The sequence below is a fragment of the Eurytemora carolleeae genome, unplaced genomic scaffold, assembly GCF_000591075.1.
Source record: "Eurytemora carolleeae unplaced genomic scaffold, Eaff_2.0 scaffold568, whole genome shotgun sequence".
In the NCBI taxonomy this organism is placed as follows: Eukaryota; Metazoa; Arthropoda; class Copepoda; order Calanoida; family Temoridae; genus Eurytemora; species Eurytemora carolleeae.
Window position 1 is genome coordinate 17,462 of NW_019396882.1, and position 13,111 is coordinate 30,572.

At 32.2% G+C, this 13,111-nt stretch overlaps 1 protein-coding gene across 5 annotated transcripts in view; it reads left to right on the top strand.

Moving 5' to 3' along the window:
- Positions 1-13,111, top strand: part of LOC111709704 (uncharacterized) — a 34,111-nt gene that overhangs the window by 12,180 nt on the left and 8,820 nt on the right. For all 5 annotated transcript variants that reach the window (XM_023483576.1, XM_023483578.1, XM_023483577.1 and 2 more), the window contains 7 exons: positions 1,361-1,436; positions 2,859-2,911; positions 5,442-5,557; positions 6,380-6,495; positions 9,072-9,118; positions 9,212-9,266; positions 11,299-11,364. In XM_023483576.1, coding sequence (XP_023339344.1) covers positions 1,369-1,436; positions 2,859-2,911; positions 5,442-5,557; positions 6,380-6,495; positions 9,072-9,118; positions 9,212-9,266; positions 11,299-11,364 — 521 coding nt within the window. In that variant the 5' untranslated portion in view covers positions 1,361-1,368. The remainder of the gene's footprint in view (positions 1-1,360; positions 1,437-2,858; positions 2,912-5,441; positions 5,558-6,379; positions 6,496-9,071; positions 9,119-9,211; positions 9,267-11,298; positions 11,365-13,111) is intronic.

Below are 13,111 nucleotides of genomic sequence, written 5' to 3' on the forward strand. Positions count from 1 at the left end.
CCTAAATCACACTCTTCCTCTGTCTTCATTCCTCCTTCACACTCTTCCTCCGTCTTCATTCCTCCTTCACACTCTTCCTCTGTCTTCATTCCTCCGTCATACTCTTCCTCCGTCTTCATTCCTCCTTCACACTCTTCCTCCATCTTCATTCCTCCTTCACATTCTTCCTCTGTCTTCATTCCTCCTTCACACTCATCCTCCGTCTTCATTCCTCCTTACACTCTTCCTCCGTCTGCATTTCTCCTTCACACTCATCCTCCGTCTTTATTCCTCCTTCACACTCTTCCTCCGTCTTCATTCCTCCTTCACACAATTCCTCCGTCTTCATTCCTCCTTCATACTCTTCCTCCGTCTTCATTCCTCCTTCACACTCTTCCTCCGTCTTCATTCCTCCCTACTTCTACTAATTTTTCTCTTCTATTCCTCCCTACTCCTCCTAATCCTTCTCTTATATTCCTCCCTACTCATCCTTATCCTTCTCTTTTATTTCTTCCTACTCCTCCTATTCTTCCTCTTCTATTCCTACCTACTCCTAGTAACCCATCTCTTATATCCTTCTCTTATATTCCTCCCTACTCCTCCTAATCCTTCTTTTCTAGTCCTCCCTACTCCTACTAATCCTTCTCTAATATTCCTTCCTACTCCTCCTAATCCTTTTCTTCTTGTCCTCCCTTCTCCTACTATTCATATCCTTATATTCCTCCCTACTCCTCCTAATCCTTCTCTCATATTCCTCCCTACTCCTCCTAATCCTTCTCTAATATTCCTCCCTACTCCTCCTCATCCTTTTCTTTTATTCTTCCCTACTCCTTCTATTCATATCCTTTTATTCCTCCATACTCCTTCTCTGTCTCCCCTGTTAGCATTTATTCTTCTCTCCCCTGTAAAACATATTTGTCGACTCATGCCTAAGTTGTTTGAGAACTTTGAGCTCCGTCATTGATATCCCAGTCTTTAGCCTATACCCTGATACTATAGACCTTCTCCCCTATACAAACATTATAAGATAACCTTCTTTAAGTTGATGAAAGTGAACTTTTTTTAAATTATACATATATAAAATATTAGTGGACTGACCATTATTAGAAATTAGGCATTTTCTAGAGTTATCACTGCGATATTTATAGTTCATATTCAAATTTAAATTTAAAGAAAAAGAGCCAGTTCTTGCATTATACGTTGTCAGGTGTTTATAGTTTTAAGCATGACTAACAGTACAAAATACGCAGTACAAATATAATGTGCGCAATGGTAAATTATTAAGAATTAAGTGTATTACCTTTTTATTTTTGTACATTGTTGATGTCAGACTTTCGAAAAAGTTTTATTGATATATCCAAACCAAATAATTTCCGATCAGATAAAAAAATGGCGGCTCTGGCGGGAGATCTGAGCCGAGTTATTCTTGGTCAAAGTGATGCTGCCAAAGCTTTCAGGTGAGAAGTAAACCTTGTAGAGTGACATGTTTCATTACAACGGTACTCTTTAAACCTTAGTCTTATCAAGGATGAATAAGACATCCGTTTTGGTTTGGCTAAAATTTCTTTATTTTTGATTGTGGTTTCTTCATAAAAGTGACTTGCACATTTATGTTTTAGAGTAAGTTCACAAATTTTAAATAAATACTTTTGACCATGGTGGTAGGCGATTATATCAATACATTGAAGACGACTTTCGATTTCAATTCAGATTTATATCAAGCTGTTAAACAGCATGGATAAATACATATTTAGTATTGGTACAGGAATGGAATTTTTTTCTTATCCCAATATCTTTGCAGTCTGATGGTTTAAATCTTTTATCTTTTCAATTTTGGTATATTTTTTAAAAAATTCAATAAAGTTCTCTCTTTCTCATAATAATTCGCAAAATGGTAACTTACATTATTTCTTTTAATTTTCATTTTTAGAAATCAGAATGTTTTTTTATTGGAACATAGAGTTATTTTGTTCAGATTACATTAAGTAAGAACCATTTAAGAATAATTATCAGTTTTTACAATTTTGATTCTTGTATTGAATTGATTCTTAATCGCTAAATAATTATCCGTCTACAGTTAGTAAATTTAATTGGTTTTATTCGAGCAAATATTATTGATTGTTGGACCGAATGGGCTGAAATTTGTTGTGAACACTCATGGGTGGCCGAGGGGTGTTAAAGGATAAAAAAATCGATTTTTAAAAAACAAATTTTGTTTTTTGTTTTTTATATTTAAAAAAAATACAATTTTTTTTCCACGGGCAACTTAGTACCTAATATTTCCCGTTGTAGGGTGATTAAGTTACTGTATCACCCTACAAAAAGATGATAAAGTAACTTTATTGACCTGCGAAGTTGAGTAAAATTGAATTAAACTATTTGTATTTTTTTCTGGGATTTTTACTTTTTCTAGTTTGTTTTCGATCAAAATAAAAGTATTTACACACCTCACTACGTTGGTTTTCAAAACACTTTCATTTTGATCTTAAACAAACTTTTTAAAAAAAATAAAAAATTCCGGCAAAAACTTCTTTGCACTTAATAAAACCCATGACAATAACATAAATAGATATATCTTTTTTAAGGAATTTCAACTTTAATAAATTCACCCTGTACTTTTTAAAAGGTTAAACAAATGTATCAAAGTCAAGTATTTGAATTCGCTCACATTACCACAAACAAAGTATGTAAATATTGAAATGCGGGTTTTTTAGAAATACAAAATAGAAGGCGCTGGGAAGGGGGGGGGGGGTTAGAGGCATTTTTTAAATTAAATTAAATCTTTTTTAAATGGCAGTTTGGATACATATTGCATTAACATTTAAACTTATAATTGTTTACTTGAACCTATTTTACTATTTTTGTATCTAATATTTTAGACCCTGGTGGGATTATCTAGAGGACTATCTCATGTATTCTTTCGTATTAATGAGTAAGAACATTTTTTATCTTATTGTCATTCATTTTATACCATTTTATTTTAAGGTGACTTAACATTCATTCATATTCTTTAGATCTTTCGTTTTTTTAGATATGACTGCTGAAATTCAGTAAGTTTTAAACATTTATTCGTCTAATGATAAAAACTGCAAAAAAGTACAATAAATTACATGTTAAACATTTATAGCAACTAAGATATGAAAGAGTTTGTGTTATATAGAATGGTTTAAAATATCATAGAGTAGACTTTAGCAAACTTAGATCTGAAAGAGTTTGCTTGGTTCTTGGCAATGAATTATATATAAACAATGAGAAATAAAATTGAAGATTGATAATAATAAAACTTATTAACATTAGTCCACAAAATTAGAGGAACATTTGAACATTGTTAAATCGTATTGAGTATTGTAAATTTGTATAATGTAAGACAAAGATAATAGCTAGCACAGTTAGCACATAAAGGTCTTTAAGTGTCATTACTGTTATTGTTTTTATTTATATAATTTTCTTGGTCTCATTGTTATTAATATTATCAAAATTATTGCAGAAACCTCCATTTCTAAACATAATGAGCATAATTTACTATTTATAAAATTTATTCTAAAGAAAGGTTTTAAACAAAGTGGAGAATGATAAATTGGTTGCAACCCTGCTAAATTATTTATTCATGCCTTTCTTATACCTTCTTTCTTACCCTTCTCTCTCCCCCCCCCCCTCATCATCACTCTCCCTTCATCCCTTTTTTCCTTCCCTCGATATTCTTTCTCCTCCCCCTCATTATCCCTCTTTTACTCTCCCCATCATCTTTTTTCTCCTTCCCTCAATATTCTTTCCCTCTTCTTATTAATTATTCCATACTTCCCTCACTATCCCTTCCTCCCTTCCCTCATAACCTCAAGCTTCTCCACCTCAAGCTTCTCCACCTTAACCTTCTCCACCTTAACCTTCTCCACCTCAACCTTCTCCACCTCAACCTTCTCTACCTTAACCTTCTCCACCTCAACCTTCTCCACCTTAACCTTATCCACCTCAACCTCCTCCACCTTAACCTTCTCCACCTCAACCTTCTCCACCCTAACCTTATCCACCTCAACCTCCTCCACCTTAACCTTCTTCACCTCAACCTTCTCCACTCTAACCTTCTCCTCCCTAACCTTCTCCACCTCAACCTTATCCACCTCAACCTTATCCACCTCAACCTTATCCACCTCAACCTTTTCCACCCTAACCTTATCCACCTCAACCTCCTCCACCTTAACCTTCTCCACCTTAACCTTTCTCCACCTCAACCTTCTCCACCTCAACCTTCTCCACCATAAGCTTTCTCCAACTCAACCTTCTCCACCTCAACCTTCTCCACCTCAACCTTCTCCACCTCAAACTTCTCCACCTCAACCTTCTCCACCTCAACCTTCTAAGGAAGGGGAAATGGGGAGGGGGGAAAGTTTGATGGCAGATAGAGAGGAAAGAGGGTTATATTTTTTTTAATTGCAAGCAGAAAAATTGTATTTAATGTTTCTCCTTTTAATAATTCATTACCTATCAGCAATACACTAAATTTCTGTATATTATCTGTATCAACTCTGTATCATATCTGTATCATATCTGTATCATATCTGTATCATATCTGTATCATATCTGTATCATATCTGTATCATAACATAAATAATAATAAAAGGAAGAAAATGCATGATTTAGTTTAAACTGGACAGGGACAAATTGCTTTAGCTTTCATTGCTTAGCGGCTCAAAATCCCCCCCCCCTCTTTTGGCAAAAATTTGTATGTGACAATACGCTTTTTTGTGGTCACATTTTAGGATAGAATAGCAAAGGAGTGTTTAATTTTTTTCCTTTACTTTACAAAAAGTTCAGTGTGTTGGAAAGAACTGGGCTTAAATCAAGTGTAAAGGAAAAAAGATTTAAATAAAAAAGAACTGGAGAGCATTTGAGGTTTTACATTTTTTTAAAAATAATAACAATGTTTAAAAAGGACAATATAGAAAAAGACTTGTAAAGCTGAAATAAGAAAAGGATACTTTTTAAGAATAGCATTATTTTTGATTATATAATTCTAATTCTAATTTATCAAGAAAAAGCCAAGACAATGTTTAAAAAGTAAAAGAGATATTAAACATGGAAATTTCTACAACGTAAAAATGTTAAAATGAAACTTTTAGATTTATAAATGTTAATAATGATTCTTCCGTTATCTTTTTTGCTTTAATTATAGAAAAGGTATAAAAAAAGGAAAACAAAATGTTTTAGATGATGAAAAACTCAAAAAACCTTTTTTCAACGGAGACATTTATTTTGATGTATTGCTGTTTGCTGTATATAATAAAGGTCTTATTTCACAAAAGGGGGAAGGTATGGAAAGGGAGGGGAAAAGAGGGGAAGGATATCATATCTGTATCATATCTGTATCATATCTGTATCATATCTGTATCATATCTGTATCATATCTGTATCATATCTGTATCATATCTGTATCATAACATAAATAATAATAAATGAATATTAAGGTTTGGTGACCCTACCAATGACGTTTCTGTCTGGTAACCCTGTAGACTGTGCTATACATAGTCAATACTGGTACAATGATACAGGAAAAGTGCCGCAGTACACTCGATACATTCAGGTAAAGTACAGTACACTTGATACTTACACTAGATACATTCAGGTACAGTATAGTACACTCGATACATTCGGGTACAGTACAGTACATTAGATGCATTCAGGTATAGTACGTACAGTACAGTAGATGTATTCAGGTACAGTACAATGCACTATATACAGTACAGTACATTATAGTTCAGTACAGTACAGTACAGTACATTACATTACAGTACAGTACAGTACATTACAGTACAGTACAGTACAGTACAGTACAGTACAGTACAGTACAGTACAGTACAGTACAGTACAGTATAGTACATTACAGTACAGTACAGTAAAGTTCAGTTCAGTAAAGTACAATACAGTACAATACAGTACAGTACAGTACAGTACACTTTATACATTTAGGAACAGTACAGCACAGTAGATGCATTACAGTACATTGCACTTGCTACATTACAGTACAATACACTTAATACATTCAGGTACAGTGCAGGTCAGTGCAGCACAGTACAGTACTAGTTACATTCAGGTAGGGTACAACACCGTACAGCATACTATATACGTTTAGGTAGGGTACAGTACCGTACAGTAATACAGTACAATGCACACACACAGTACAGTTTATTAGGGAAAAAATTGAATGAATAGAACCGTTTGGTGAAGGTGAGTTAAGAAATATAATTGAAAACAAAATTATCCGAAAATGAAAGTTCTGGAAACTAAAATACGTCACTTTCTGAAAATTTTCACATTTTCGTAAAAACAATCTTAGTTTTTTTCAGATAACTATCATTACTTAAAACCAACTGAGTAATTCTATTAAAAGATTTATAATTTCTAGGCCTATTCGAAAAAGTACTGCACGGAGACAAACATTTCAGTTTTTCTTCTTTATCTACCCTTCTCTCTTCTCCTAGCACCCATTTTCCTCACTGCCGTAGAGAAATTATTCATCAGGTAAATAGTGTTGTTAATCGATTTGGATCGTTTTTAGAAAAAAAATGATGAAACTTAATTATGAAGATTTCAAAACTTAATTCTGTTAAATGGAGTGTTCGCGGAAAACGAAAGGGGCTTATGTAAAAAATATGCAATGGCACTTGCTACTAATCTTACTTCTATCGGTGGCGTCTATAAGGAAAAACTGCAATATTCGACACGGATCGTTTAAAAATCAATTTAATTCCAAACAATTCATTGAATCGGAAATTGAACGTAGATATCGAAAATGGTCTCAATCTTGATTACAAACAAGTCTGCATAGACCCTTATGTGCAAACGGAGATTATCTTTATTTTTACCAAATTTACTCACTCCAGTTAGAAACTTTAGAAGCCTTTAAAATTGTCATTTTTAGATTTACAATCCTGAAATTGGGCTCATTGAATCGGAAATTGTACGTAATTTTAAAATTGGTATCAATCTTGAAAATCCGATTACAAACGAGTCTGTAGACCCTTATTCTCCGTTTTTAATGAGACACCCTGTATGTATGAATTTAAAATCCGATAAACGCCTATTTACCGAATTGAATTTCTTGTAACATAACAATTTCTCAATTTTTCAATATATGTTTTACCAATATCTGAATGCTTCACTGCGTCGGTAGTTGGGTAAAATTAGGTCAAAATGAATAAAAGGGCTTGCCTTAAAGGGACAGACCGGCTATATAAGGCAGTTAAACTGAGTAAGCAGTGTTGTGAACAAATTCTTTAGGATTTATTTGAGACATATAAAACGTTTCCACGATGTATAATTACTGAGTTTGATTGCATAGTCGACATTCAAAATAATGAATTGGGTGGGTACGTTTTCAGAACCGATTTTCTTAAATTATTAAATAACGACGACGAAAAATAAAGTAAAAATTATACAGCAAACTAATTAGATGGTTAGGAACATATTTCTCAAAAGAAATTTGTCAATGAATCAATGCTAGAATCAATTATTTCGTTTTCATCATTATATTGAATTTCTTATTTTCTATGAATTTATTCGCAGATTTCTACAAATCTGCAAATGTCGTCTTTTCAATAAAAATTCCAGATAATCTTTGTGAATGATTAAGAGATTGTATATGTTCCTAATCAACTAATTAGTTTACTGTAGAATTTTGTTTACATTTTTTGTCGTCGTTATTTAATAATTAAAAAACACAATTCTGTTAAAGTAACCACGCAAAAGTACGATTTTGAACGTCGACTTTGCGCTCAAACTCAGGATTTACAGATCTTTTAAAATTTTTATATGTCTCAAATAAATCCGAAAGAAGTTTTCCACAACACTGCATACTCAGTTCAACTACCTTACATAGCCGGTCACTCCCTTTAAAAGGACTGTATGCGGTATACGTCCTGTCAAATAAATACTCTTTAAAACATTACTTGGTGTTCAGCCATGGCGGTATTGGTAACTTTTGCGAGTTCAAAAATATCTTGATGATTGCATGTATGAAAATATCATTAAGAAAAGTTTTAGATAAACTTCAAATGAGCTAATTACTCGTGTCAAACTATACTTGTCGATCTAATCCTTATATCCTTGATTTGAAACCTGACATTGAAAACTTTTGATATTTCAAAATTTGCAGAATTTATAAGTTTGAAATATAAAAGGTCTACACTCTACACCAACATCAAGTTGCATATGAGTTATAAGATTACAGTGAATCCCAAAATATATGAATTCTTAGCAAGAGTTTTGTATAATGTATAATTCTTTTATTTTTAATTTAAGGTAAAATAGTAGCCCTGAAATATGAATGAAATTTATATATTAATATTAAACTCATTTTTCCGCAGCATTTAATCTTAAATATGTAATACGACATTATAAAAAAACTCTTGCTGTTTATTCATATATCTGGGATTCACTGTATAATTTTAGTTTGTGGCGGGAAATATGTTTCATTTTCATCGTTTCATTATCTATATAATAAAACAAGACATTCGTATATATATGTTGCGTCAAACGGCTTTGACCGATTGGGCTGAAATTTTTTGTGGGCACTCATGGGTGGCCCCCCCTATTATAGGTTAAAAAAATTCGAAAATTTTTTTTTCAACATTTTTTTCAACATTTTTTTCAAACATTTTTTCAACATTTTTTTTCCACGGGCAACTCCGAGCCCTTCAACTAGTTTCCAATATTTTTCTTTTTTTTCATATGTAATAATGAGTTTTGGGTACAATGCCGTAGAGCCATCTCATGCTGCTGTTGAGATTAATCTAAAAGTGCAGATCTAAAAACATTTTAACCTAATGTTAGATAAAACTTTACTGTACTGAAATAATCTATATTATATGTTTCAAAATATTAACAACAAAATTCCGTTTACATACTCCTGTAAACAAATAGAAACATAAATTCTAACCAAGGAAATTCAATAGAGTCAACAGAAAATAAAATAAAACTGAACTTGAATAAAATACATTTTATTTTCCTGCTCCTAACTTTGGAGAGGGTTATTTTCCTTATACATAAGAAACTTTTTAACAAAGGTTTTTTGATATTTATAAAATTTCTTTTTCTAGGTGTTTTAATTGCGAAAAAAAGTTGGACCAATTCTATTCTTTGTTAGGAAACAATTATAGAATTTTAAAACAAAAAATATGGAAAAGAAAAAATTTTGAAATTAAATTTTTTTATTTTCAAAAAGTTGATAATTGTTTAGTTAAGGAGAGTTTGTGCACGGAGGAGGTTGGACACCTAGCTAATGAGAATATAAAGTATGTTCAATGTTAAGTTCATTTATACCCCAACGACATTTCCTCTCTTACCATTTACCATTTGTTATTTTACGATTTGCTCTTTTATTATTTGTTTTATTGTCATTTTTTTCCAAATGTACTAGAAACACATATCGTTTGTTCTTTTACCATTTGCTCTATTAGCATGTTTCTCTCTTACTATTTTCTCTATTACAATATGTTTTTTTACCATTTGCTCTATACATTATCATTTTTTCTTTTAGGATATGTTTCATTTTCTCTTTTATCATTTGCTCTTCTAGTACCATTTGCTATATTACCGTTATTTTACATATTGCTCTTTTACTATTTGTTTTTTTGTCATTTGTTCTATTACAATTTGCTCCATTACCGTTTGTTCTTTTATCATTTGCTCTTTTACCAAATGTTCTCATACCATTTGCACTCATATCGTTTGTTCTTTGGTCATTTGCTCTTTTACCATTTGTTCTTTTACCATTTGCTCTTCTACCATTTGGTCTAAAACCAAGTTTACCATTTCTTCTTTTTCCATTTGCTCTAAAAACAAGTTTTTGATTACAATTTACACCATAACATTTGCTCTTATGTTAATTTCTCATTTTTACAATTTTTTCCATTAGGGTGCTCTTTCCTGTTTCTCTATTAAATGATTTGCTCCATAACCTTTGCTCTTCTGCCATTTGCAAAACTTTTTCATTCATTTCCAATCTCTATTAGGTTTTATAATTTTTAGCTTTTCCCATTGTCTCATTTTTTCCTTCTTTCTCCAATTTTCCTTTTTATTTCAAGATTGTCCTTTATCAAGGTTTTCATCGGAATAATTGAAAAAGATTTTATTTCAAAATTCGAAATATTAAACACATCAAATGCTGTTTGTTTGAATTGAAAATTTGCTTGGTTATGTCAATTAAGGATGTAATTGATTGGATACCCAATTTTATTCCAATTAACTAATTCTGTAGTTTTAATTACAAAATGCTCTCAATTTTGGTAAAATAATCTCAATAGCATTGTATATAAAAACAATACAAATACAGAGTCGGCGATTCAAAAAACTCGGGAAAATACGGCTTAGATCTAAGCTGTCGTTGGGCCTCATTTACGACTTGAGCTTTCGGATTCAAGCTGCATCTTACTTTTCACAGAGTTGAGTTCAAAAAACCGGTTTAATTTTCTATTTGGCGGATTTTCATGGTAGGAATTGGTGCATTCTGGGTTTTATGAGAATAAGACTCATCATTGAGCCTTATTCTCAACTAAAACCAACCGAGGTTGGGTTCGATTTAATTTTCATTGGACTTAACTTCTTAAGTGAAGCCGAAGATCTTGCATCTGTCAATCACGAGACACAAGCTGTCGTCAGAAGATTGGGTCTTAAAGTCGGGTATAAGGAATTGCGGTTCGAGCCGATGTTTTTAAATCGCGGGCTCAGAAGAGATTGCAACTTTTTAATGAAAGATTGAACTCATTCTGTCCAACTTCGGAGACATTAATTCTTCAAAACTTAAATTGACTTGAGAAACATTAAACACAAGATTTGGAAGAAAAAGAAATACAATCCAACGTTTTCTAGATAAAGAAATGATTAAGTTGGTTTACCCTGTCTATGTCTTTACCTAGATAAACGGCGTTAATATCAGTACAATGAAGACGAAGTTTTAATTTTTAACACGCTTTTTCAAATTACAAGTTACAATTAAAAGCTGTTATATTGACAGCATCTCTTTCCCTCCATGTTATATATGTATCCATGCTGTTTGAAAGCTTGGTAGAAATAAAAATTGAAATCGAAAGTCGTCTTCATTGTATTGATGTATACGACAACGTCTGTACAATACTGGAACTGTATTTTCTCTGGAAAGGTTTTGTTAACTTTTTTAGTGACGGAACTTAATCAGCTCTTTGAGTTTAAGTTATAAATTAGCTTGATAATAAGAAAACAGTGGTTTACAAGAATCACCATTTTTGGTCATTTTACAGGAATTTCTTGTATACCTTTCATTCATTATTTTCAATAATTTTTTATCAGGGAATTGCATGAAATCAAGCAAGCTTTTAGAAACAGTTCAGGCTGCTACAAATCATATCTTTACAGGTAACAGTTCAGGCTGCTACAAATCATATCTTTACAGGTAACAGTTCAGGCTGCTACAAATCATATCCTTACAGGTAACAGTTCAGGCTGCTACAAATCATATCTTTACAGGTAACAGTTAGGGCTGCTACAACTCCTTCCTTTACAGGTTACAGTTAAAACTGGTACAAAACATATCTTTACAGATAATAGGTAGGTCTGTTAGAAATCCTTTTTTATAGGTAACAGTTAGGGCTGCTACATATCTGGAAACAGATAGGGATTATTTTTTTCCAATTGGAATTCCGTTGCACTTAATTGCGCTGAATTGCACGCCACTGTGCGGAATTGCGCGCAACTGTTCTCGTATTGCGCGGAATTGTGTAGTCTTTTTATTATTGAATCATGAAAACAAGAAATATAAAAGTGAATTGTACAATTTTATAGGATATTTCATCTTATGTGGTAAACACTGCAGAAAATGTTCTTAAAAATAAATAGAAAAAATGCACCATTATATAATTTCATTCTTGAGTAAAGTGAGAATAAAGAAACAGGTTTCTAACAATGTTTGATTCATTAAAAGTTTTTTAGTTGATTAAGATTTATCCAGAACTTACAAGTTCTTATCATAAATCTGATATTCTAATATAGTTCCAGAGTTTTTATTGCATTAGCTACAGGACCTAAAAGGGTCCAATCTTCTTTGTATAGTCACTGGTCTTATTTATTCCACTTTGATTTCTACACTGCAAGAGATTTAGGCTTTCAGATTATCATGTACACCCCTTGCACATAACTCAGATACGCCTAATTTATGCAGGGTTACCCACAAACTATGAGACTGTAGAGACAACCCAAAACTATGATAATTTTAAGCTTGATTTTCGGTTTCGACATTCAATTGAGTATTTTGATGGTTTACTAAATGATTAAGAACAGAAATAAGCCAGTTTTGGCCTACAAGGAATACTGACTGCAAGAAAACGGACTAAACAAATTCCATACTTAATTCCATACTTAATTCCATACTTAATTCCATACTTAATTCCATACTTAATTCGTCTCAAAAGTCTCATCCTTTGTGAGTAACCCTGTACTTTTTGAATCGTATTTACCATTATTTTAAATCGTTAATTCAAATAAATTAGAGAGAGAAAAACAAAGATAAGAACAAATTTACGATCCTGATAAAATTGGGACTAGGATTAGGAACCATTCTTTGTAACTTCAAGTGGTCCTCTATTTAAAAAGGGACAAGACCGATTCACAACATTTAAACCTTTAAACCTTTAGGTCAATAATGTGGAAGATATCATCGCTTTTCTAGATTTCAAAGTGTTTAATTCTGACAATCGCCTACATTGCTTCGGTAGCAAGTAATCCGCCATTTACTTTTATAGATAACCCTCGTTAAAAATAATTTATATATTAGTTTAAAAAGAAATTATGCAGTTCTCATTCAATCATAGAATCAGACAAAATTTTTAAGGGTTCTGTTATGAATCGGACATACACTTGGATGGGGCACTTTACGTTTAGTATAAGCATGCGTATCCGAACTTAACTTGACAATTTACACATTTTTTTCCGGCTGATAGTAGTATATGTTTAGAACTGTATTTGAGCTGATTATTGTATGTAGGCTGATACATCTATAGGTTTAGAACTGTATTTGAGCTGATTATTGTATGTGGGCTGATATATCTATATGTTTATAACTGTATTTGAGCTGATTATTGTATGCGGGCTGATATATCTATATGTT